The following is a 27701-nucleotide window of genomic DNA, read 5'->3' on the forward strand; positions in this document are numbered from 1 at the left end:
TGAAAGGTTTAAGCTTTCTGTATTTTGGTAGTGACAGGATCTGCTGCAAAGCAGGTGAGTTTTCCACTTTAAAAAAACCCACCAAAAACCAAAACCAACACACCACCACTGAGAGCATAAGGAAGTCAGGCTGCAGCTAGAACAGCACCAGCTTAAGGTCATTCTCTGCAAGTGTATTGCATCAGGGGAAGTGCCAAAGAGATTTGCTGGCAGCAACTGCAGACCTTTGGAAACATAAGAAGGTTGCTACAAACATCTGTTATCCTCTTACCCCTAACAAGGACAGATCCTAGCAGTACAGCCATTTTCTACAGTGCATCCTTCACAAAGATACTTTAGTGTGAAGTTAGGAGTAATTTTACTTACGGCATTGCAACTCAGAGAGACCAGTTTAAGCATTTTACCTCCTCTAAGGGTTCCCTACATTAAACCAGCCCTAATCTACTTAGTGAATACACACTATGTAATTAGGTAAATTAGTCCTTTCCTAGTATTTATACCAAAATAGTTATTTGCCTCAAGCCTACAAAACACACTACACAACACACTGATGTTTGGCAGGTCAAAAACCAAGAGATTCAGAAATCTCACTGTAACTTTCTTCAAATGATCATCTTCACCTTCTGAGGTAAACTGGAGCATATATACAAAGACACAGCAAATACAACACTGTTGCAAGTTTTAATGTTTATTTCCCCAAGACAGCCTAGCCTGCACTCTACTTGGATAAATTTCACAAGCTAGTTTCCGCTGCTTCTAGTTTTAAACTTTAACCATGTTTCTGATGACAAGGAATGCTGCAAAAATACTCTAGTCCAACAAAGAGTTATGATCACAAAATAATCTTTATCCATTCTACAGTGTTTCAGAATTACCAGTTGATTTTAAAACACAAGGTAGATATAGATGCTAATGGTGGCTAATCTGGTATGTTTTCTTATAGCAAACTGTTGTTCATGCAACACTTGTGCTCAAAGGGGAAGGCACAGCATTTCCTACAATGAGCCACCTTATAAAGAGTTCATTTTGTACAAATTTGTAACATCACCTTTAATTTAGTGTGCAGAACCTCAAAACTGAGGTATTACTCCAATTATAAAAACACTTGCATTCTTTTTGTGCAAGTTTAAAATACAAAGTTCTCTCTAAAGTGGCTCAAAATAGATTGTTCATGGCTGCCTACATCTAAGATAAAAAGAGTCTAAAACAATTGGATTAGGCATAGTAAAGGTGTTCAAACCATGACTTGATTTGTACATCTATTCACACCTCTTTTTCGGTCTTTATTCGGCAGTACATATGCACCAAATTTCATTTTTAGAAGTTTCCATATCATTTTCATAGAAAACAAAGTTTGAAAACAAGTAACATTGAAACACAGCACGGTATCCTACCACAACGGAAACATTTGGTTACAGGACTCAACAAAATCTAAAAATGAACTATGCTGTAGATTACCACATGCAAAGGTCTTCATGTTATCTTTGAAAATGAAAAGGATGAGATTTTATTACCACGTTTTACCGCTTTCTACTATTATGGCAACTTGTGTACTGCAACACAGTCTATTTGAAGGGAAATGTATGATTTTTTCATGCAAAAATCTACAAATTAGTTTTGATGATATGGAAAGCTTTTCATAACATCAAACATTCATCTGGTGCAAATGCACAGGGAAGCCTTCCTGAAATTCTGACTTTACAAACAACTAATAAGCCATACAGGAAAGAAATTAAAAATAACTAAAAGAAAAATAAGAAGAAAAAACCAAAAAAGAAACACAGGCTGCAGGAGTAAACCAGAGTCTGCTGCTAAACCGGTCTTTGTTTTTGCGTCCAGTGTAAGTTAACACTCATGAACTCATTTTGATGATTTACTAGGTTTGTTATCAGCCCCCTGAAGGCGAATCAAGCTTGCATGCGTTCACATACAGCATCACAACCATACTCTCGTACACACCCCACTCCAGCACTAGGAGCCTGCTTCAGGACTGAAGAGCCCCGTATTTGAAATGAGCCTGGCTCCACAGCATCGAGTCCAGACATTCACTCAATGTTGTCCATTCACACGGTGCTTCATAGCAAGGCCTGGGCTCATTCTCCTTGGACTTATATGGGCATCCTATTCTCTTATGCTTACAAGGCTTGATGATGATAGTACTGCATTTCCCCCCAATTGCTCTAGTAAGTCATTGTTCCTTCTCAGGCACTGAAGATCTTTGACCTGTAGCCCTTTTTCTTTGAACAATCTAAATAAGCATTCAGTGTGAAGTTTTTCATTACATTTTGCCACTCATTCTCACTCGCACCCACTCGCCATCTTGACTTCATTTGGGCTTTTCTGTGATTCCAAATGAAATCTTCACATTTTCTTTCCCGATTTAATGCAGCAGCGGATCCCATGAGCCAAGATTGATGGATCAAACCTTTTTATTCAGTGCTGCATTGTACCTAACTTCCAAAATACCACTCTAAAACTGGAACCCTTCTGCTGGTACATTGGCAGATGAATTGAAACCAAATGTTCCGCCTTGTATTGCTTCTGGAACAAGGCTAGGATCTTCATCAATCTGCAACAGAACGAGAACATCATGAGTAGTAATAGACAAAAGCCTCACTAAAAAGCAGTCGCTCTTTAGGATTGTCTGGCTCTCTCTTCACCTAATCTACTCCATTGCATCAAGTCTTGCAATTCTTCTCCCCCGATTTAGTAAGAGCGCTATGACGACAGTAATTTAGGCAGAAATATTTTAGCTTGTATTTAGTAGGTAGGCTACATGGCATGCAACAGCCTCTCGTTTATGCAGTTTTCACTCCTGGAAATCATTCTGTCAGTCATGCATCATCCCTATTGCCAGCTTACAAACTGTCAAAGTTGTTAATAGAAGCCCAATACCATTGAATCACATAAGGATTAAGCTGAAACTGCAGTTTCAATTTAAATAGGCAGTATACAGGTTAACAAATCGACAGGTTAAATCCTAAGTCCTGCTGCATAGGCAAAATCTGAGTTGCTTAACAAGATTTATGTCTTATTGTTCATATAAAAGTGATACTCTAGCACAAAATAAACTTCAATGTGGACAGCAGGGCATGAATGCAACTGAGCTCTACCATTTCAGTAAATCTGCTCCCAAAACTTCTTCAAACAAGTAGAAAACCCTCTCACTCCATGACACAGACTGTCATGATTGCATTTCCTTTACATGCGACTAACTTCTATGATTTAAAGTGCACACAAATCTAAAGCCTTCCTTTTATTTATGTTACATGTTTAAACTGAAGACAACATTCTTGATCAGAACATCCTACCTCTGAAATCACTGTAATATTCAAAACAGTTTGCTGCTTAAGCCGCCAAATCTTGGATTTGGTACTCAAGTCAGCAGGGAGTATCAAATGTGAGATGTCAAGCTTAACCAGAAGCCAACACTTAAGAGAACTATTCAAAGCCTAATATTTTAATCCCTAGAGATGATGCTTAAATTAGGCATCAGATCTTTAGGTACTTCACAAAAAACAGTAAGGTATGCAACAGGTTCAAATAAGGGCTCATTCTTCACTGAAAAACTAAACAAGTGTCACAGAACAGGCTTTAGAGCTGTTGCCTTTACCTTGAACCATATTTTAAATGCAATTACAAAAGCAGGTTGCAGAACTATTACACACTTACATCATCTGAAGAGAAGAACTGATCAATGATCTCATAAGCCAGTTTGTAGATGTCTTCATTTTCATGATTTTGTAGCTGTTCAATTTTCTCCAGGCCTACAATAAATACACAAGAAATGTAAGAGTTAAAATACTAAGTTCAGGCAAAACCACCTCCCTCTCATTAAGACGTCATCACACAAAGTAACTAAAAACGAATCTAGGAATAGAGTGACTATGAATAATATGGCATTAAGCTCATCAGACAAGCTTAAGCATAAGAGCTTCTTAGAGATTTAAGGAAACATAGTAGAGATGGAGGAATAGATACCATGACAAAAAAACAACCTGTATAAGAGCTCAATTCCAGCAGTGGTAGTACTTCCCTTGCTCTTCTTGCTATAAGTGGTCAAGCTAATCTGTGGAACTATGGTGAGGGCCAAGCACTAGGACATACTCCCTTTTCACAGAAACATCTTTTCAGCACCTGGTGTAGGAACCCCAAGCTGTGACATTCCAGACCCACACACTGTTGGTGGCACACATGCTACCAGTTACTGACCTGTAGCTTGATTATATAGCAAGTAGCTCCAGTGCAGTGCAAGTTACTGGCAGACACAAGTAGAGCATACACACAAATACCTTCGGAGTTCTGACAAGCAGAGCTTTGGGTTTAAACACCTCATCTGCCTCCCTCACCATCACCAATCAATTAAGGTTTTCCCCCCCTCCCTTAAGATTTTGTATTTAAAAAAACCTGTTCAACTCTGTTAATGAAATGCCACACAGTGTTTTACTTGCACCCAAATTTAGTATCACTGTTCTTTCATCCTTGGAGAGTTTCAGTCAACTTGAATACCAACCAATGTGGAGAAAGTCTGAAAGCCATTAGGAACTTAAAGCTATCACATTTCTGCAACCCGTGTATGTAGGTTCCCACGCCCCCCACCCCCCCCAAATTCACCTGGACATGACTTGTGCATGATGAAGAACCACTTTGTCAAGTATACCAGACTTAGAAAATTGGCACCTAATAAACTTTACCAACATTATCCAGCTCCTCCACATTTTACTTGATCATGAACTTTATCAGTTAGGGAAAGCTAAGGATATTCACCTGACAGGCATTAAAAAGTCACTTTTAGAAAAAGTTTGCTTTAAAACATCTGTGCCAACACACAGTGAAGCCAACAGCATATAGGAAGTTGGCTAGCAAGCCAAACCATCGATTTCTGAAAATTGCAGCATCAAAATATTAAGCATCTTACCTCCACACTCTTCTATAAGATTGGCTATGGTGTCCACTTCATCTTCAGCCATTTTTAATATATTACTTAGTCCATCCAGAACCACTTGCACAACTTGCGCATCTTTTACTGTCAGCAAATTGCAAAAGGGAGGAATTACATTTTGTTGAATTAAGTACGCCACCTAAGGGGAAGAATGCAAGTAGTTACATGAGGAGTGTGACAGAAGCAAACAATGCACTACACACAGGCAAACAAGTCTAATGAAGTCGAAGTCCTCCAAGTTACCTAACAAGGCAAGAGTATTCTGTAGCAGTCACTTTCAGAAATTCTTGTTTTAGAGCACAGAAGGGTAATATTTATGAATGATGTTACAAATACATTTCAAGTTTAGATCACACCAGTAGCAGATACTGTGAACTTTTCAGTATTAGACAAGGCATTTCAACCTCATCTTTGAGGAATGACACCACCCCAACCATGCTTACAAGAAACTAGCATATTTCTACTCAATGGCTGCTATCATTATAATTATCACACTCTTATCCATGGGGGGGGGAGGGGGGGGGCGGAGGGGAGTAGAAAGATAGAGATGTTGAATGACCAAGAATCTCAGAGCCTGAATGCAGTCATTCATAGCTACTAAGCCATCCTAACAGGAAAGCTTCCACCCAACTCCCCGCTCATACTCTTAATCTCAGGTCATTCCAGAAATGACAACTGCAGTTCACTTCAATCCCGTGTGGGAGAGGGAAGAGTTACTGAACGTGGTGGGAATCCAGACATTCATAATCCTAGTGCAGAAGTCTAAACCCATTGGCTGATATACTCTCTCCAATACACCCAAGGAAGATAATGGAAGACAATAAACCTTTCTTAAGGTTTGACTCACTTGGTCTTTTCTTCCGCTGATAGTTAAGTTGCTTATTGCCCAAGCAGCTTCTTTCTGAGTACCAAAGTCACCCTAAAAACACAACCATAAGTAGAAATCATCATTTCAGTTCTTATGTTAGGTAGTGTTCTAGTAAAAGCTTGGATTTGTTACAGTCCATTCTGCATGGTATCACCAGATCAGTTTCCAGTAAGTAGGGAAAGTAACTAGCAAATCCTGTAGATGTTTGAGTCTACTCATAGATTGTTCATCCCTTCCCTGCAACCATGTTTTTAAAAATCGATCTTCCAGAAGCAGGGAAATTTGTTTGCAAAGTAAATAAGAACGGTAATACTCCACTCTCTCGCATTCCTTATCAACAGCCGTCATTTATTAGGGACAAGTGGTAAGTGTAAATTTTGATAAACCACTGTATATACTAACTGTCTGGCTCTGAAGTCAGTGAGCTCAGGTCTTCTTACTAAATTTTAAAGGGAAAAGGTCTCCAGCTCTTCTCTCAGTGATCAATAAATTGGCAGTTAACAGAACTATCGTGAGCAGCTTTAGGTTACTTAGGGAGAAAAGGCAAGTATTTCTTGAGTCTCAACCCCAGCCTCTACCCTGACACAAGATATTGCATCTTTATCGTGGCTGAACACATTTGTAAGGTTGATATTTCTGGCTTGCTTCCACACTTCAGAAAAGCAAAATCAAGTAACAAATAAAGCAAAAAGTAGGAAATGGTTGAAAGGTGTTGTACTGCTCCCATTTAAAAACATGCTTTTAGCTACCCGTCTTCTCAAGGCAGATCCTTGGGAGCAGAATGAGGTTTGGAAACTAACATTTTAGAAGACACTAATGGCCAACAACTGAAAAGGAATACAGGTATTTGAAGTCCCACATGATGACCCATTAGCATTCAACCTCTAGTACACAAGCAGCAATGAGACACTAAGAAAGCACAAGAAAAGCACTCAGTGTTTGCAAGCAGCTATATGACTTCACTATTTAATAAAAAAGGTAAAAGGATTCCCCTCAAGTTTCATCTGTTACTGAAAAGAACCATCCATCCATCCAGCCTGTTGCTTTTCCATGGGAACAGCTCCAAGCACACAAAATCTACGATTATTTTCTATGGCCACCTATTTTTGTTGATGCAGTTTTACTTGTTTTAAAAAAAAACGATGGGACAAGCCCAGTCCTCACTCCAGTGTCACAGGATCATTACTTGGATTACTCTCAGCCTAGATAAATGCAGTAACACAAACAGGGTAATAAATGCCACTGTTTAGCACTTTCTTATATTTCCAGATAGTGCGGAGCAAAAAAAAAGGATGAAGTTCTTAAGCTTTGGCAAAATTCTGGGAACTAACTCAATGCTGTTCACATCCAGACCTCTTCAGGCTACATAAGGAAAGAATTCTACTCCCATTGTTTACAAAGTGAGAAAAAGAATTTAAATGAGATTTACGAGGACCTGAGAAGCAGCTGCCCCTGATCTGCTTCCTTTCCCCAGTACATTTGGCACTTATCTCACAGCACTTTGCAAGAATACTAACAGGGAGATATTTTATCTTGCAACATATGAAAAATGCCCAAGGGTATAGTTTACCCCTGCCCCCGTTTACAATATGATGTAAAACATGAAGCAAGGACTTCAGTGTCTCTTCCCTCAATTAAAGAAACAAACTGTTAAATCCTTTTATCTAACCTTATCTAGAAGATGTATTATCATCGGAACAAGGTTTGCATCTATTACTGCCTGAACTTGCTGCTGATTTCCTGCAGTGATGTTAGATAGGAACCACACTGCTTCCTGCAAAATAGAAGGATGTGAGAAGTTATTAATTCATATTGTCTTCTGTACCTTATTTCCACTCTAGTAAGATTTTATACATTCACATTTTTATATCTGCAGTTCATACGCTAATCAATCTGAAGTGCAATCAAGTGCTATATCAGTTCAGTTGTACATAGCTGAATTCCTAGGAAGTAGACTAGACATACAGGTAACAAAGCAACAGCCTTGCCTTAGAAGATGCCACAAGACTCTTCAGTCTTTCATTGTTACCAAGGTACAACCAAATACTCCAAACCCACATATTAAAAAGAAAAATTATTTGGAGACAAAAAAGTCACAAGGCTACAAAGGAGCACCCAGAAGTGATTCCATTACCAACAAATGCTACAGCAGTTTTTAGCTGATGGTCAGATAAGCTCTAAAAAGCATTATTGTCTTCTACCGGTCTCATGTCTGGAAAACATATGTTCTCTACTTGCTTCATACTGTTTCTCTTCTAAGTGTCAATCACTATGAAAATGCAACACCATGACTTAAGTGCTTGCTTTTCAAGAATAAAATTATATGACCCTTTATGATCATTTTGCCCATAAGCCCAGGGCTTTCTCCTTTCAGCAATAACCAATCGCAGAAGCTTAGGAAAGTGTGTAAGAAGATATCTTCTCCCCAGTAGGCCCTCCCAGTCCCAAACAGCTGAAATTTGAACTAAGCCAAGAAGTGTACCTGGATTCTTATGTTAAACAAGGATTGAGAGCCCACCACCCCCCTTTTTAAGTAGGAATCTATACTGTAATCAAGAAATAACAGTTTCACATAAAGTTAAGAATATCAACTCTCAATCTTACAGCTGAGAAATTTCTCCCTTCCTAGAAACCCTCCATCACTCCTCAATTCCCTTCTCTCAACTTATCTGGCATGACAGCTTCTTAGACAAGTATTTCTCTCAACATGAGATTCAGAAATTCTCACACTTCATTCAACCGAGTCTCTTGGATCAGATCACAGGATCACTTTCATTAGTGGACCTGTTAGAGATTTAGGATGCCTAGGCTTGTCTTGGTGGGCTTGTTTTGGGCTTTAATCATCGGCAATGTTGTGAAGTGGCACCCCAGAACATAACAACATGCCTCAGATGCACTCCGGAATCAGCACTGCATTATCAGTGCCCCCGTTTAAAGCCTTTCCTGTACATGCACGCACACACACATTCTCCACACCCCACCCCCAGTTTAACTTGGTTTAAATTCCATTTATCACACACACTCCATTCAAAGAGACATCCGATTATCTCTATTTCATCACTTCCAAGAGTCAGTTTAATTAAAGTGACATTTCTCATATCAAAACCTATTGAGTCAGACAAAATTAAGATAAAGCTTTAATTTCATAAAAATTCAATTGGAAGAATCAAGAAACAACATTCTTGTCAAGTACAAGTTTACAGCTCCTCAGAGATTTTTCTTGAAGTGAACATCCGTATAGAAAACCCAGCACCCTGCCTGCTCTTGCCATAAACTGGTGTACGTAGCCAATTTCTCAAGTCTCTACCACACTACGTTATGTCGAATCCAAACCAGCTATGCCAAATATAAAGAGTTACCAATCGGGTGCAATTTCTGCAGTTACTTACCTTATTAATTTTTTCTTTGGGATGTGTCAGAAGTGCTGGAAAATGTGAAAGAGCTTCACAATTCAGAACTACCTGTGTCTGTTCATCGGTACCAGTGACAATGTTTCCTACAGCTCTCAGTGCAGCAGTCTGAAACAAAAAAGTTATTTTAATAAAAGATTTTTCTAGTTGAGCACATACTTTCAAACAGTTGAAAAGAGCAAAAGGTTTTATGCAAATGCTACACCACACAGGAAAAAGTACTCTTTAAACTTCAACATGAACTATAAAAAGAAACTACCTACTTTCTCTAGTATTACGTTTTGAGCAACACTTCCTTGAAGTTATCCAAACTTACTTGCACTTTAACTTCTTGATGACTGAGAAGAGGAACCAAATGAGGGACTATTCCAGAGTCTATCACCATCTGGATCTGTTCATTGCCAGCATCCGTTAGATATGAGAGTGCCCAGACTGTATCTACCAATATCTAACAGCAGAAACATTTTTAAGTACTACAGAAATATCACAAGTCAAAAAATAACATACATTAAAATGTAAAACAATTCTTGTTGTGAAGCCAGAATTTACATAATACAGCAAAAACCCATTTTGTTTTACAAGCTTCATACATTCTGCTCTACAGAAGTCTGGAATACAACTGCTGTTCCACCTCTTCTAGCTCTGAAGAATACACAGAGACAAAAAAACCAGCTAAACAGCTAAACTGCTAACTACAGCTTATATTCACTCATTCACTCCACTATTAAAATAACCTAACATTCATATTTAACACCTCAGGAGTTACATCTAAAGCTAACATTTTCCATATACAGCAGATACTAACTTTTCTTTCATTTACACCAATTTTCATTACAACCTCAAACTTAAGTGCTAGTAAAAAACCCCTGTATTTATCTGTAAATTAATGCACACAGAATTACAACTGAAACTACATTTTAAGTGTAGGGAAAGGCCATACAAATAAGCATTTGCAAAGATACAGAGAAATACCAAGAAATAAATCATAACATACTTAAAAATAAGCGGTTAAATATCAAAATAAGTTTGCCATAATGAGAGAACATCAGATTTTTTTAAAAAAGAAAAGTTAATTATGACATGCTTTATACTTCAGCTGAAAAAAACAAACCATACGAGAACACAAAACTGGCTTTAAGTGGCCTTACTTACATTTACATCTGTGTGGTGAATTAGAACACAGAGCGCTGGAAGGATCTAAGGAAGAAAAGAAGCATTTGACAGTTATTTTTAAGGCAGATGGATATTCGACTTCAGTAGAGTTACACTGAACACTGAGTAATTCAGTCACCTCCTGAATGGTTTCCATCGGCGGAGGAGGATCTTTGTGACGGCACAAATTGACCATGACCCAAGTAACATTTCTTAAGAAAGTTATGGGAATAGATGGGCTGATGAAGGACAGCAGTGGTTTCACTACTCCAAGACTAATAACATAATCTCTACACTGGGGTCCATCACCTGTTTGAGACAAAGAATTATGAAGACAAAGATAATCCCATGCCGTTCACAAAAAGTCTCATTTCTGCACACTTCAAACTTCAATTAAAATCATACAATATAGAATTTCATACAGAGAACTTCAATTATTTAAAATGCATATATCTCTATATGAGATACATGTATCTATATATAGATACATATATCAAAGACACTTATATTAAGCTTTAGCAGGACCTGTGGCTGCCTGCCTCATTGCTTCATTTTGAACTACTCATTAAAACCAGCTCCAATCTGCAGGTCCTGTTTGCCAGTAATCCCTTTTCCTGTACCTAGAAACAAAGCATGTAGGCATGTGTTTTTGGGTGCATGCCATTGGTGCACGATCGAGAAAACACGAATAAGTTACAGGGTGATTGCCAGCCTAACAGCTGCCTTTTGTCTCAGAGTTGAACATTTCCAAGTTCTAACACACGAAGTCCTACTTAGTTTACTCATTCAATAGCAAAAGGAACTTAGAAGTTTTTAGTGGCAGGAGTAACACAAACCTATGATATTTCCTAAAGCCCACACAGCTTGCTCACAAACATTTTGATGAGGTGAATGCAGCAGTCTCAGAAAAAGTGGCACAGCATCTGAAAGATACAAACAAAATCCCATGCAATTGTTAATATATCTCTCAAAAGACAAAGTAGTTCACATAATTAGCTCTTAAAGAAAATTTCAGTACTGCATGAAAAACTTCTCCTGGTTAAGTGTTGGTCAAAACTTTACTAATTTCCCAGATGATACTGAAATAAAACATACTGTAATAATTCTTCCTGCATGGCACTTTCTTATAGAGCCCACACTTCAGAATATTATTAAAGCAACTCTTAAAATAACCCAGCATTTAAGTCTCACAAGTTTACTGAAGCTTGTCCAGACTCCAAATTTAGTTATACTTATTGAATTTAGAAATTCCGTGCTAAGCTACGTATGAGAACCAACTGCATAGTAGTAACTGTTTAAGACCAACCTCACCCATTCCATTTGGCCAGCCTATGAGTCAGTAGGGACACATCTACATTACTGACTGGTAATGTAGTAAGGGGGAAGTACAGGGGTTTAATTTGTTTCAGTCTTAATGATTTATAGTACCCTATATTCCCCCATCACATCTTTATTAGTAGTGAAGTACATGCTAGCTGCTGGTCCTAGCACATGCAGAAAGCTAACTACGGAGGGATCTTCCATATACATTGCCTGTGGGGAGTTCCAGGCAGTGCTTTAGTGCACAACTCCTGCTGGGACTCTACAAGAGGAAACCTGCTAGATCGAACATACACAAGTAGACATGCAAGGTAAGCTGCACCAAAAGACCCTTGCCATCCATACAGATGCACTACCACATGCCAGGCCCACTGTGTGCTTTTCCCTAAATATTTCCAACCCTGTGTTCAAAATCTTTTGATAACCGTTATGAAGGTACATGTACAGCAACAGCAGCCAATTCTATAAATATAGACATCTTGGTCTCCTAAAGCAATACAGATGCATTTCTCAGTGTGAAGTCTGCTTTTACATCACCAAGTTTTGACTCTGCTCAAGTTGAGACCCATTACCTAACATACTAGAATTACCTAACTGACCACCGCAGAAGAGATTGTTTGAAATGCTGCTGCCATGTCCCAAGAAAAACCCAACTGACTGAGCAGTAAGAAAGGGATTCAAAAGGCAACACACAAAACTCCACAACTGTTATCAAGGCAGCTACTTTTCTACCCAATGTTGGTGCCAGACAGGAGAATGCTCCCAATATTTAGAACTGAAGCTAAACCAATTGTTTCCAATGCATTCTACATGCGCCACATTTAGATAATTGATTTTTTTTAATGCCCAGCACTAAGGGGCTTGCTTACGTGATTTGCTATTGGCAGTTTACTCTGTGAGAAACACTCATTTACTTTAGAACACATTTCAAGAGAGGCTGGCATTTTTAGACTCTTCTCAGTGTAAAACATTTTTTACTAGAGAAATAAATCACAGAAAACTTATTTTCTACTAAAGGTATTTTACAATGCCTGTATGCAAGGAGAAAAAACATCCCAGCAAGCATATTAATAAGTACTTTTGGAGAAGTTACAACAATCCATCCTCTTCTTTGAAATAAATCACTACAAGAAAAACAATACTTTCATATGTTATAGCTACTAAATTGGCTAATATAATGCATACATGTAGACCTAGTTAAATCAGACATCATCACTGAAAGAATCACTATATTTGGCACTCATCTTCAATCCGTATTCAATCAATAAGTTAGGTTTAAATAGCGTTTAGAAGTATTCTAGATCAGAGGTGTGGACAGATTATGTGTTAATTAGATTTGCAAAAGAAAACTCAGGATGCAACTGGGAGAGGAAGAGGAGGAAGATGAGAAAAAGGTAACTTCAAAGTATTAGGTATTAGGAAAGATAACGGTCAAACCATTATATCAAAGTTAACAGGCTTTTAATGCTGAGAGTTTGTAAAAGCAAAGTGCAACTGATTTTGCAACCAATGCAATCTCAAAACTTATATTCAATTAAGAGAAAAATCCATTAAGCTGAAGTCACCTGCCTTAAATTCCTTCACATCTGCTGTGGAGAATTAACCTGTTTTGCTAGTTAAAGATTTTTGAAACACACCCAGCCATTTAACAAATCATGTGCTGCTACAACCTTTCTTGTGAATACATACTTTTTTCTAAATATAAAGCCAAAAGATACAGTTTGTGAGAAACCTGTAACTGCTTAGCTAACAATGAAAATCTACTTTGATCACTGAAGTGAAACAGTCACTCATGGAAGATATGCAACACTGACATTTCACCACTTAAACACCGCCACACACCTTGGAAACTGTACTTACTACACTGAATAGAAGTTCCAGCTAGTCCTAAAACAAGTCAGTATGATGGTTGGGGGGGTGGGGGGGAACCACAAAAACAGATCAAGCATAATTCTGTCTTTTCATTGTTGGAAGCACATAATGTTTAATGGTATCAAACAGCATGCACTGCAACACAACACTGATTCCATCCATTAAAGCTACTGGTATCTCAAGTAATATAGGTTTTGTGGATTTTTTTTCCTCTAAGTTTTAGGCAAAAACTTGTTTTACTGTAGGGTTGATTCTTCCATGGGTCTCAAGAAGCTCTGCTGTTTTATTCACTCAATTCAAAAAGCCTGCAGACACTTCTACTTAGTTCTGCGTTATCAACAGAAGTGCTACTTCAACTTAGGACATATTTAGAGTGCAGAAGAAAGTTTGCTTTGCTTGGCAACTCAGATTCCAAGTTTGATAATTCCTTTCCATGCTTCAGATTCCTCAAAATATGAAGGAGAATGGTTTTTTTCTTCAACTGGGTTTTGGAAGAGAGTTCAACATAAGGCACCCTCTGGACTTGGTTCATGTCTTTTCCTCCCTCTTCACAGTAAGATAGGAAATGCCTCCACAGGAGCATTTTAAGGTAGGTTTTTTTTGTTGTTGGTTTTGTTTCAAGGCTTTTGTTTGGTTGTGGGTTTTTTGTGTTTTGTGTTTTTGTTTTTTTTTTTAAATGGAGACCAGCAGATACGAACTCTGCTAAAACTGTGTGAGTTTCCAGAAGAGATTACTCACCATTAGGAAACCCAACTGAATTTAAAATCTGAGAAAATGAAGAACAAAAGCAGGTGTGCGCTTCAACTGATGCTGCTTGCCAGAGAAGAGGTAGAACATCTGGCAGGAGACTTCATGGGCAGGTCCTTCAGCGACGTGCCTGTGATTGACAACTCAATTTCAACCATCCCGGCTATCGCATAAAAGGACCAACCCTAACATGTGGATTGGTGAACATGCTTGAGAGAGAAACAGGAGTGTGGATGCTCTTTACAGTATCACTCAGATCATCTTATTTTTGTGGAAGCTACAGTACATGCTTTATCGATGATCAAATATTGTTGGACTTACTAGATTGAACTACAGCCTGTGTTTGTTCAGAGGTTCCAGATGCAATGTTTGTCAAAGCCCATGCAGCTTCAAACTGTAAAGAAGGACTGCAAAGGAAGGAGGAAAAAAACCATGAGTTTTCAAATCAGATGCTATAGGCACATTAGCTAAATACTGAGAATTCTTGCAACAAATAAACATTGAGTTTCAGAAATACTCACTTGTCATCTCTTTCAAGACAGTGCACTAAAATAGGTAATATTCCTGACTTTATTAGATCGTCAATTGGTGGATTGCGATCACTGGAAAGCAGTTTTCTGTTTAGGAAAAGGAGAAAACACACAAGTCTTATCAGACAAATCACAGAACGAGAAGTCATGACTGGAAAGGATTTCTGGAGCTTGTTTAGTCCAACCTTCCACTCACAGCAGGATTATTCCTGACACTAGATCAGGTCAGTAACAGCTTTCTGTAGCTGAGTTTCAGAAACCTCCAAGCACAGAGATCCAATAAACTCCTGGGACAAACTGTTCTAGTGCTGCACTACCTCTGGGCTGTGAAGTTTTTCCCCAGTGTGTCTTATACTCTCAGAGAGCAAGCAGGATTTGTTTTCTCCACTTTAAGTCAAAGTAACTAATCACCAAAACTGAAATTACTGAACTAATGAAAAAATGAAGTACTGAAAAACTGAAGCCATTACATTCATTGCCCATTTCAGTTGCCGTGTTTTCTCCGACTACTTTTGAAGTTTATTACCAGCCAGTAAAACAAAGATCACTGGAGTTATCCAGTTACACCCTCCTGCAGCTTCTTCCTCCTCCACCCAACAAGGGAGATAAACAGATCCCGGCTGCTTTGATGGGAAAGGCAGAAACTTGTTTCTTCTTTACTAAAGATGTAATGCTAGAGAGCAAGGAGTCACAAAGTATTGGTGCAAAAAATGTAAGGGTACAAATTTGCTTCAGTTTTTAATCCCTTTAGCTTCCCCTTTCTGCAGTGAAGGAATTAAGGAGAATGAAGGAAGATCCTTGCAGGGGCCAATTTAGGCTGCCACACCAAACTTTTACCAGCAGTGGGAAGACTGATATATGAAGAGATAGCTATAATCAGCCTATTCACATGGACATTCCCATTTCATTTTAAATCAGGCTTAATTAAGTGTATTTTAGTCTAACCTGGTTTAGATCAGCTATAGTAAGTAGTACGTTCTTCATGATGCTACCCTGAGTTGATGAAACTTCTTAGTGAAGACAAGTTGCCCAATGGAATGGGTACAGAAACCATTCTTTCCCTATTTTCAGTACGGCCTGTTGCGATAGGACAAGGGGTAATGGTTTTAAACTGAAGGAGCATAGTTTTAGACTAGATATAAGGAAGAAATTTTTTATGATGAGGGTGATGTAATACTGGCCCAGGTTGCCCGGAGAGGCTGTGGAGGCCCCCTCCCTGGAAACACCCAAGGCCAGGCTGGACGGGGCTCTGAGCAGCCTGATCTAGTTGAAGATGTCCCTGCTCACAGCTGGGGGGTTGGGCTAGATGGGCTCTAAAGGTCCCTTCCAACCCACACCATTCTATGGTTCTATCAGTTTCAAAAATATTAACTCCCAAATGTCAAAGCAACTTCCAATTCACCTGACTTCTTGATCTGGAAGTCTTGCCTTGCACTTGAATCAACTCCCTCAGCCTCAGAAGGTAAACAAATAAAAAAGTTGTAGCAGAAAGCTACAACAACAACAAAACACCCCAGTAATTCATGAAATAGCAGTTAAATACTAAATTTATGCAAGGGAAGTTCGTAAGAGTATTTTAGGATCACTTCCTGAATACATACAACTACACAGAATCCCTTTTAAAGCTAAGAGTGGCTTTAGTGGCCTAATCCATGACAAAAGTAGAAAAATAATTATGCCAGTTTTCTGTATTTAAAGCTAAAGACTTTATGGCCCTGCTTATTATATATTTTACTCTACTTGTGAGAAGCATCAAGTATTGCACTAAAATAAATCCTAGTATTTAGTTATACATAAAAATCCTGACTACTTCAAAGACCTAGGTATTTTGGATTTTTTTGTGAAGTTGTATTTATCAATTTTTTAAATCAGTAAATGACATGCTTTTTCTAGTTAAGCTAGAACACATTTTCTGAATTTAAGAGCATGATAAAATACAAATTAAAATAATATATTTGAGAAAAGTGTGTTTACCTTGCAGCCTGCACAGCACTTAACTGTATACCCTGGTTGTCACTTGAAGCATTCTAAAATAAAAGAGAATTTAGACTTTTCACATATTTATCACCATGACATGAAGAATGTTCAAACAATTAGATTTTTTTTTACCTGCACTATTGCCTCCAAAGAAGTGTTTTGCTAGAAAACAGAGACAAAAGCAGTTAGAAATTAGAAATGTCTTTTTAACACATAAAAATAAGACATGCTTGAGAGTGTTAAGTTAATTCTTACCACTCTAAAGTCACCATCTATATCAGAATCTTCACAGATATCTTCATGGGGAACATTTCTCCTCTTCAGAAGATGCTCATCTCTCTTGTTCTTTAAGAGAAAAATGTTTTAATACCTTTAAAACTTTGATTTGGGGGATATGGGGGGGTGTTAAGAAGGGAGCAGAAGCTTCTGTTTTAAATAAGTGTCATAAACATGCTTTCATTGATACTGTTAAAATGTCTAACATTCAAGAAGTTGGAGAATGCTGCACAGAGAAGCACATTTTGGAAATAACTTCCTAGAAAAATCCTCCGTCCAACTCTCTCTACATCAGTAACTATTTTTGCTGGAAGTTTCATGTGCACACATCCATCAGTACTGACATTGCAACCTATTTGTCATTATTTTTATCAAGACAAGGCAATTCCCAGAGGCTAGTTGTCTGTTCATCCCAGAAGTAAAATAGTTCAAGTTACGATTACTTTTCTAAAGAGCTTGTTTTCCAACAATTCTAAATAGTGTTACCTTCACACATACTCTTCCACTCTTACTTGCATTTTGAGCTACTGCTTTGGGAGACAAAATATCTTTCTGTCTATAGATTAGCAGGAATAACTGTTTTTTAAAAAGAAAACACATAAGCTTTTTATAAGTTTTAAAAACTAAAAACCTCACTGGAGAGGCAAGATTTATTCCCTTTAACAGATTACAAACAAAATTCTTTTTCAGGACAAAAATTATGGAACTTCTAGTACCAAGTATGGTAACTTTAGAACTTCCTTCTAAGCCCTATTACCATTAGTAAAGACAAATAGGTAGTTTAACAATGTTCTTGACGAAATACAGAAAGAACATACAACAGTATCTAATTTCTAAGCCTTTAACAAAAACTCTTAAATTTTAATGCAATACCAACATAGCCAAATCCCATTCAGCAACAATAAAGCTACATCATCTCACCTTCCTCAACTCCACAACAACTTCATTTCTTTGTCTTCTCATAGTCTGAAAAGAATCAACAAAGTGCATTATGTTCTGAATCTAGACCAAGTCATTTTGAGTTCTTGCACAATTATTTTTATGTTCATGCACTTTAAACAATACTTCTACACAGAGAATTTAGCTTTCACTATAAAAGTAGAATGCAACAGGAAGTTGAGAGAATGGTATTATTTCTGCCTGTATTTAATAGCAGAAACAGTCTCCTAGGTCTTCATGTTGAAGACCAAAAAAAACCAGTATAAGGAATCAGGGAATAAACAGGTACCTTTTAACAAAAGGCAACATTGAACAGAGCTATGCATAACACAGCAGCACCAAAAGTATTATAAACACCACACAAACTAACAGAAAGCATACTACGTTTGCCCAACCTTTAAGCTTTTCTTGTTTCAAATTAAAAGAAAAAAAAAACCACAAAACATGAGCCAAAATCCCAGACAGAGCCAAAACCGCCACTTTTATAAAGAGGCATATCGGTATACTTAAACTGTGAAGTCAAAGTCAAGCACAACTGCCTATCTATCTACACACCTAACGAAGAACTGACATCTCTTACTTCCTCAGAGCAGTGAGGGAATCAGGCGATTCCCCAGGCAGAGACACCTGGCTGCCTGGGCTACACTACCAGACTGGCTGATCAGCCAGAAACCAGTAAGGAGCACAACACACTACTAACAGTTAACTGTCACCATATAGCTACCCTGAAAAACAGGCTGAGGTTCAGACTGTGCAGGTGATCATTCACCTAAACAAATTAAGACTGCTAAAGCAAAAAGAATTTCAATAATGTAATTCTTCAGAATAAATAGATCTGGACAACACCAAGGCCTTTTTTGTGTGAGAAGCCTGGCAGGCATCATTCAAGTGTAGCACCACCAGCATACCCTTCCAGACAGAGCGTGGAAAAGTTCTACAGGAGCTCTTGCTCACCCAAACCTCCACGACACTACTTGTTTCTCCCAGATACTCAAGTAAATTCACAGATCTCACACATTTGTGATATGCACACATTTCTATTACTGTATGAAACAGTACTAGCCTTGTGGAATAGCTTTATAAACAAGTTCAAATTAAGAGAGCTAGTGCTGAGTTACAGAAATATTTTATAAATGAAAGCCACATAAAGCCCTTGGACCTGTAAGAGCAAATTTTTTTTGGTCATTTTCTCTACAGCTCCCATTGAGAGCATTCAGGACGAAAAAGCAATTGTAAATATACATAAATTGGTTTACTACCGCTTGTGTTACTACTCTACAAAGTGAAAATAGAAAAAAACCTGGTTTATAGTGATTTTGTTCTATACTTTGAACTTCACAATGAATAAGAATAGCAAAGTTAAAAACAATTGCATTTTTATTGTGACTTAACCACTCACAAGCCCAGAGAAAGCTTGAAATTCCAGAGTGTAAGGGACTGCATTAACACAGAATACAAGGAAAAGATGGCTGAGAGCTTCTGAACAGCAACAAGCAGCAGCTCCGAAGATAAGGATTAAACGCTTTACTTTCAGAAGCAGAATTATTTTTATTGAAAGGAATGTACACTTCAAACTTCCAACTCTGATCAAGACAGTTTACCTTTTCAAAGGAGTTACAAGAATGAGAAAAGGGCAGGAAAGGATGCCAGTCAAAAAGAAGGGATGGTTCCCCACTGCTTGAGGTAGAACTTTTCGTCTCTTGAGGACAAAAATGCAGTTCTTCATGAGAAAAACAGGCAGAGAAGGGAAAAAACTCAACACACCCACACAGTGATAGCTTCCCATTTGTATAAAAGGCAAAGTATACATGCATACCTAATACAGCTGCAGCACCTGGAACCACTAGGTAAGAACCATAGTAAGTACGTACAAACTGTCCCACACTAAAAAGCACCAAAGCAAGTTTCCAGGAAACGTGCATCTTTAAAGAATGTTAATTCAATAGGTCAATCAAAACTAGAATTAATAGATGAGTCTAATGCAGCTTAGATTCATGGCTTTTTCAGTTTTAAACCCATAAAGTAGTATCTGCTACATGAGGTCAGCAGTTAATACTGCACACTACTAGTATGCAGATAAACTTCACTCCAGAGCTAAGGACTTACTCTCCATAGCTAGATATGCTTTTCAAATATTTCTTAGAATTCTTCAAGTGATACTGAGAACCTCAAAGGTGTAATCTCTAAAGTGAGGAAAAATATACTTCAATAAACTTAATTAACACTCTTCTGGCCTAATAGGTATTTTCTCAATTAATACCTGTCTTATAAATGCATAGATGAAATTTTAATGTTTTGTAGTAGCTCCAACTCAATTGTCTATACCAACACAAACTGGAGAAAAATTGAAAGGAGCAAAGTTTCTCCAGCAGCTATCTTCCTACACATGCATTTGTTAAACACCTGATTACAGACTACTGTCATCATCACATGGCAGTTCACGCTTTAGCTCTTCGAAGCGCATATCACTTCAGCGCTGGGGAGCCAAGTCCCCTGCCTGCAGCTGCACACATCACAGGATGCTAACAACTGCAGGTCAGCAGTATGTAAGCTGAGCCCAGAAGAGTGTAGCCTAGGATTCACCAGCTAAGACTCACATCCCACCCAAATGATGAATGGTAACTCTGAGTAACAGCGCTGAATGCAAGAAGCACTCAATAGTCATTTAACTGTGCTCCAAGTGCTGTTGCCTTCCCAGAGAAGCCGATACACTAATGGATACTACTCATCATGTAGGGGCTTCAGAAAGATGCTGCAGCTTTACAACTGAGATGTCTACTACAGGCTCTTGCTCTCAGCCAGTAAGGTAGCATTCAGTGTAGCTTCTCTAAATTCTACTAACCTGGAGTAATCAAGAAAATAAAATAAGGAAAAGGTCTGCTAGGATTGCAGAATTGTAGCAAGCCCCTGATGATCTCAAGACAGTTAATTAACACCTTCCCAATCCACAACTGTTACTGCAACCTAACCAAATAAGCATACCTGTGGAAGAGCTGTACTGCAAGAAGGATTCTTGCAAGACTTCAACAGTGACATTACTGGTCACAGAAAAGCTGTTGCTAACCAAGAGCAAGACTCAAGGTACATTTTCACAGAGTAGAAGACAAATTGCTAGAACACCAACTATAAAGGGACATTAAGCTGTAAGGGTATTAAAAATAGTTACAATTACTAGTGATCCCAAAAGGAAACATATTCCAACTCAGGTGGTAACACACCTTCAAGACAAGTGCATATGCATGCATGCGTGACAGATAGGAAGAGACAAGTGAGACCAAAACAAATACTGCAAGAAAAAAGCCTCACACATCATTTAAAAGTTTCTTGACTTGAAGAATCATATGTGCAGTTGATCAGACTCAAAAAAATCCTGGAATTCCATGAAGACTGTTGAACAAAAAGAATGTTCTCCCTTCAGACAAAAGCTGACAGGCCCTTGGTTCTAATTCCTGCCTGCTTCTGAAGAGGACCTACACACCTTGGACTCACAAAAGCCTCCACACAAAAGAAAAGCAACCAATGAAGTCACTCTTAAGAACAATTTCCCAAAATAGGGCTCCACTAAAACAATTTTCTGTGTAAACAGTCAATGGTTCACAAACTAGTTATTACTGGTCAACCTGTCATGGGTCTTCCTCCTCAGAACAGAAAATGCAAAACAAGTAAGAACTGAAGTTACCTCTGTCAAGGAGTTTCACAGCATCATCACCTCAGCCTAGAAATTAAATAGATAGTTTGGAGAAACTAAAACAACAGACTCAAGATCAGCTTGTGTTGCCTTTTTGAGCTGTTTTCCAAGGGCAGAAACCTAGGTATAATGGTTTCATGGCACATGGCATCATAAAGCTAGATTCTCCCTTCTATTCTGTAGAAGATTTGACTTGATTGTTAGACTTCTCTGAATCAGTTCTCAGCTTGCATTAACACAACTGTGTGTAGGAAACAAATTTTCTACAAACAGAATTCAGAATGGTCCTTGGAAAGTGTTCCAATTTAAAAACACACATCACACCAGTATGAATTCATGTGGCTCTTTCAGTCATTGGATCCTGTTCTTCATTTGCTGTATCAAAAATCAAATGATCAAATCTTTCTGTCAGCCTATGATCACTACTTCTCCACCCTCCTTTTTTTCAATTATATTTAGCTTAAGTTTTATCATAAGGGCTATTTTCTGACCATTACTCATTACTGAGCCCTTCAGCTTATCATTAAAATCTCATGTTAGCTGATGTCTGCAGGATCATGATACATTCTAGTGTTTTTCACAACACCAGATACAGAAGAAATATTCCACGCTCCACACTCAGATCTACTAGCCCGTTCGAAGTACATTAGCCTATACCTGGAGCTCATGCTCAGCTAGCGTATCTTGGTCCCTCCTCCACCTCTGATTCCCTCAGACCCCATCACACACACAGCCTGCCTTTACTGTTTTGTGGGGTGGGTTTTGGGGTTGTTTTTTTTTTTGCTATTGTAAAATATTTCACTCAGGTGGCTCTGTTTATGCACCTACAACAGGAAGGTCTGATAGCATGCAAATAATGGTAGAGCTTTACCTATTCCTCTCATTCTAGTGAATGGTTTCCAAAGGCATGTTGTTTCTGTTGTGGACTGCAAAGGCAACAGTTAGTTTAAAGCAGAGCTGTTGGAGCCATCCTTCCTTCCTAGAAAGTTGCTACTCCACACTAGCACCAGTCTGGTCTATGATTCAAAATACAAACAAGAAAAGGGGGAGTGGTGGGTGTAGAAACAGACCACTGTTTACCTTCAAAACCTTTTGAGAACTGCATGGCACTTTCACTTTTTAAAAAAATGCTACTGACTATGACTCTGTGCACAAACTGCTTACTCACTACACTAGCTACTCAGAAAGCACCCAGTCTGCAGGCCACAGCTGAAGACTAGTCTATAACCCAGAACATCCAGTGCAGTGACCACAGCAATGACTAAGAAACTTTGTCTTAGCCTTCACAGGTATAAAAGGCACTGAGCTACAAAACAAGGAAAGAACCCCTCAGATACACAAGTTCATATTTGCATTTGTTAAAAATCCATACTCTCCACATTCAGTTTAACAAAGTTATTTAGGCCCTCCTCTAGCTGTTATTTCCCTCCTATACTAATTCTGGCTCATTTGCAGACCAGAGCAATAAAGTCTACTCTCAATATCACTGATAAAAGTGCTACAGGATTTTAAAGCCAACACAACCTCTGCAAGATACCACCAGAAAACTCATCAACTCTTCCCCCCTTCAGAATTATAATGGCACTCTCAGTTACAAATAAATAAAAATCAATGACATTGCACATGCTGTCATTCAAGTTCTTCCCAGAGAAGTTGTACAAGACATTTTATTTGGCCTGCACATATATCTCAGTATGATTTTTAAACAATAAAATGGATGAGCTTCACCACAGAACTAGAAGTCAGCTTAAAGGAACCTATTTTTAACTAACTCAATGAGTGAAATTCTGCTCTCCTTTACTTCCTCCATATTTGAATCCCAAGCAAATTATTTTGCATGGGATATAGGAAAGGTTGAAAAGCTTCTAACTACCTGTGATATCCAGTATTTCTCGTAACATTCCCTCAAAGGTCCTTGGTATTCTCAAATACATTTTATTACATGCCCTGTGAACAATATGGCAATTCTTAAAATTGATAATATTGATCTTAAAACATCTTCATTCAACAGCTGCTCCAACATTTGTTTTGAAGTAGCCTGCATTACAATATTATGATCATTTTACATTATGCATTTCTCAGTTACAGATATTTCTGCTCTATTTGACACTTCTCCTGTGCTGGCACCATTAAAGCAATTCTTCCTCTCTCACCCAACCACACAGACAAGCCAGGGAGGAAAAGGACAGCAGAAGCTCATCAGTTTCTTTCAGTATTTCCAGAGAAATAATATGCATGAAATTTTTTGTTTCATTTCAAAAAACATAAATGCCAGTCAAGTTTGAATGCTGCAGCAGGCAATCACCAATAGAAAATGAAATATTGAATTGCCTGATAGAACAAAACAAAGCAAGTGAAGAAACTACCCCAAACTCCAAATCTTCTTTTCAGACCTTCCCAGGCACAAGGCTATGCTCAAGACCCCTAACACCCAGTACTAAACAGCAATTACTCAAAATCAAACTGTTCATAAAACTACGTCTATTGCAGACAAACAATTTGCACTTATCCTGGTCTTTGTACAGTAGGACAAAGATTAGTGTTCAATTCCAATGTCTATGGTACTGCAAGTATTATCACAGCCATATCCACAGTTAAAAAAACCTCATCCTTTCTCATTCAAGAAAAAAAGGCCAAGTAAAACCTGTTCCTCATTGAAGACACAAGATGAAAAAAGTTACCTTAACTAGCTCTCCTAGTAGATAAGCATTTGCATAATTTTATATAAAGTCCAGATAAGCACTTAAGTAAGATTCTGGGTTTGGAAGTTAAAGAAGTTAGTGTGACCACTACTGCAGTTCTGTGCTGTAGCAATACATGCTGCACATACCAGACTAGAAATCTTAAACACTACTGCCTTAGTATTAGCTACAAATTATCACTCTCACAGCACAAACTCTTCCAATATTAAAAAAGTGTATTATGCTCTGTATCTTTGAGCAGTACTATAAATAAGAAAAAGGGACAAGGAAGTATTTTGTATTTCTGGCCACAATGAATCCCTCTATTCCCAGTGTCGCCACCAATCTGTCATCTTAACACACATGGCAGCAATTGTTTACAACATAACATGTCCATGCATGCATGTTTATCCAATACTTAAGATGTTTAGAAAAATTCCTTTGTACACTCATGTAAAGCAGGTGTGTGTTTTAGTTTTTCTTTTTTCCTTTTTCAAGGCCAGAATTTGTATTTTTAGAAGCACATCGATATGGACTGGAAAATGAAAGTCCAACTTTAACTCATTAAGTATCCAAAAAGCTAAACCATCCACTTAGCACTTCAGGAGACAAAATGCAGGAAATGCCCTGCCTTTTGCAAGATATACTATAACCTTCAGTGAAGATCCAAGACCAGGAAGGTAAGTACAATGCGACAGCACCTGCTAGCAATATAACTGCCAATTGACTGATTTAAGCAACATGGAATCATATTTGTACCATTTATAAAAAGTTTGTCATTCACAACATGGCAACCCTTCATAGCCTCTACAAATCTCTATTAATTTAGGATTCACCAAAACCAGAGTAATGTATTAAATGTTTGATGATAGTGAAGGGAGGTAGACAGTCATGGAAAAGAAAAAAGATCACGGTTTTGAATAAAGAAACACAATGGCTAAATGCACAATTTCAGCAGAGATGAAAAGGGGGAGGAGTGAAGGAGGCAGGAGGAGGGAAAGAGATAATGATCAAATGTTGGCTTCCTATGCGAAGTAAATAGATATTTTTCCGCTAAAAGCGGCACAGGAACACAGGTGTTACGAACTACCTGAATACTCATTAGCAACTGTTGCTACCATAGGATACTTGACACACAGCAGACATTACCAACATCTCTCACACTAACGAATACTGTGATATGTAAGCAGTTAATAAGCAGGAATGATAGCCATAAGCCTGAGCTATTGTATGAAAAACAGCCATCCATGGTAGTTATTTTAGGTACCAAGCATATGTTCCAGGATTTGTTGGATAGATGTCAATATCTAAAATGGCCTAGCAGTGGTGTTTTCACTGTGTACAAGGCCATGTAAGCACATCAGCAAATTAAAAAAAATACTGACAAGGTTACCTGCTTCCTGACACATACACACGTGTTCCTTTTACTTGCACGTGTTGATCTTGAACCTTCCCTTCTTTAGCTGACTTACCCTAAAACACAGTACGTTGGCACCAAAGGAGAGAAAATGCAGATGAATTCCAACCTGTATTTTCCCGTTATTTTCATTTTCTCACTATGATAGGCATTTTTAGGAAGGTGCACAGTAATATATGTGCTTTCTCCCACAGTAGTCTATTCAGTGAAAACAAAATTTATACAAAAACAAATTTACATCCAAGGCAAGTAGTTACTAACAAATCTAACAACCTTATTAGTAAACAGAGCAATCACTGCAGTAACTATTCCCACTTCCAACACTGTTGGTGTCACCAAACTTTATTCAGTTATTGTACATAACTGTTTCATCAATAGACTTGGACAAGTTAAAAACCAAGGTGCTATGGACTTCCGAGTTACCCAAGTGGGAAACTTGGTAGATGTTCTAATGAATGACAGCAACATAAATGCTTTCAAAAAAGAAACACCGTTCAATTGTCTCCTTATGAAAGATTAGAATATTATGCTGGTCACAGGGACATGTATTGAGGCTAGTGAAAAACAGAAATGAGAATGCCAAAGCCCATTACTTGATCACAACCCTACACTGACAATATTATGATGCACAGTTTTCCCCAATCAGCACTCCTGGCCAAGGGCTTATGGGCAAGGACTGACACCTAGTTTTAAAATTTGAATATTTACTATAGAAACCCTAAGTTAGTTATCTCTTCTGTGTTGAAGGAGCACCTTCACAGCTCAAATAACACATGCAGCAATCCAGCCACCAAAAAGTTTAGAGGCTCCATACTACAAACCACAATTGTTTCCAGACTCGACTCACTGTACAGTAAAATAGTAACATTTTCCCTGTATAAATCAAAAAGAAGAGGTTTTTCAGTAATAATTTTTAGTATGAAGTGTAGGCAGTAATTAATATACTCACTTATGTTGCAGAGACACACAGCAGAACACCCAACTGGGCCCTAATCCCTGACTCAGGCTTTTAAGGGGCTACTCAGCGCAAAGAGCGATTATTAAGTGCTGGCAAGAAATTAAGGCAGAGCCACACGAAAACACGACTGCTGCCGTAGCCGGCGGAACACCGCGGCAACAACCTGGAGCCGGCCAGCGGCTGGACCCAACTACGCCAAATTAAGCGCCCTGAGCGCCATGCCGGTGCCGGCCGGCCGCCTGCCCCGCGGGGAAGCCGCCTCCCCGGGGCGGGGGGGAGCCCCCCCCAGGGCCGGGCCGGCCGTTGCTCTCTCAGCCGCGGCGCTCCCGCCTCCGCGCGGCGCCCAACGGCCCGGCTGCGCCCGGCCCCACAGCGCGGCCTGCCGCCTTGCCTTCCCCTCCCTCCCTTCCCTCCCCGGGCGGCGGGGAGCGGCGCTCCCGCCTCTCGGCGGGGCGGGCAGCGCAGGCCGCGGCCCCGCCGCGGGCCCCTCGCCGGCGGATTAGGGAAAGACGCCACACGGCGGCGGCGTCCCCCCTCCCGCCGCCATGGCCGGCCGGCCCCTCCCGCCGGGCGCCGCGGCGGTTACCTCCAGGTCGCGGCCTTTGTTCTTGAAGTTCTTCAGCCGCTGGTTGTCCAGTTTCTCGTTGTCGGCCATGGCGGGGCCGGGGGGGGGGGGGGGGGAATAGGGTAGGTGGGAGGGAGTGCGGCTCCTCCGCCTCCTCCCGGGCCCGTGCCCCTGCCCGAGCCTGCCGGGGTCCCCCTTCCCGGCACCGCCCGAGGCGAGGAGCCGAGACGCGGTGCGGCGGGGAAGCGAGGCGAGGCGAGGCGAGGAGGCGGCGGTGCCGCTGCCGGCCTGCTCGGGGCGGCGCTGCCCGCTGCCCCCGGCGGCCGAACGTGCCGGTAGCGAGGGAGGGGAGGGAGGGG

General features: G+C 39.3%; 1 protein-coding gene and 1 non-coding gene across 3 annotated transcripts; both read right to left on the reverse strand.

The window, feature by feature from the left end:
* Positions 1–672: 672 nt before the first annotated feature.
* Positions 673–27701, reverse strand: KPNA4 (karyopherin subunit alpha 4). Of its 2 annotated transcripts, none has more exons than XM_064457907.1 (17): positions 27364–27701; positions 18016–18060; positions 17074–17163; positions 16951–16980; positions 16816–16868; positions 14833–14928; positions 14633–14718; positions 11209–11295; positions 10512–10681; positions 10373–10417; positions 9537–9668; positions 9200–9328; positions 7480–7584; positions 5790–5861; positions 4919–5081; positions 3673–3767; positions 673–2569 (listed from the first exon to the last, which is right to left on the reverse strand). In XM_064457907.1, the coding sequence occupies exons 1-17, from the start codon at positions 27430–27432 to the stop codon at positions 2471–2473; spliced, it is 1566 nt and encodes a 521-aa protein (XP_064313977.1). In that variant the 5' UTR covers positions 27433–27701; the 3' UTR covers positions 673–2470. The 2 variants fall into 2 exon arrangements, with proteins under 2 accessions (XP_064313977.1, XP_064313978.1); XM_064457908.1 differs by lacking the exon at positions 27364–27701 and adding an exon at positions 26769–26788.
* LOC135314496 (small Cajal body-specific RNA 7) lies at positions 8559–8876 on the reverse strand. Its single transcript, XR_010374027.1, has one exon. It is a non-coding gene; the product is annotated as a small Cajal body-specific RNA 7 (non-coding RNA).

The sequence above is a fragment of the Phalacrocorax carbo genome, chromosome 7, assembly GCF_963921805.1.
Source record: "Phalacrocorax carbo chromosome 7, bPhaCar2.1, whole genome shotgun sequence".
NCBI classification, from domain to species: Eukaryota; Metazoa; Chordata; class Aves; order Suliformes; family Phalacrocoracidae; genus Phalacrocorax; species Phalacrocorax carbo.

Excerpts from the sequence above, each read along its gene's own strand:
- KPNA4 (XM_064457907.1), bottom strand. The coding sequence starts at position 27,432 with ATGGCCGACAACGAGAAACTGGACAACCAGCGGCTGAAGAACTTCAAG. Across the intron at positions 9,669-10,372 it reads TTCACCACACAGATGTAAAT|ATATTGGTAGATACAGTCTG; the intron begins GTAAGTAAGGCC and ends TTCTGCTGTTAG. Across the intron at positions 2,570-3,672 it reads AGTTCTTCTCTTCAGATGAT|ATTGATGAAGATCCTAGCCT; the intron begins GTAAGTGTGTAA and ends GTTCTGTTGCAG.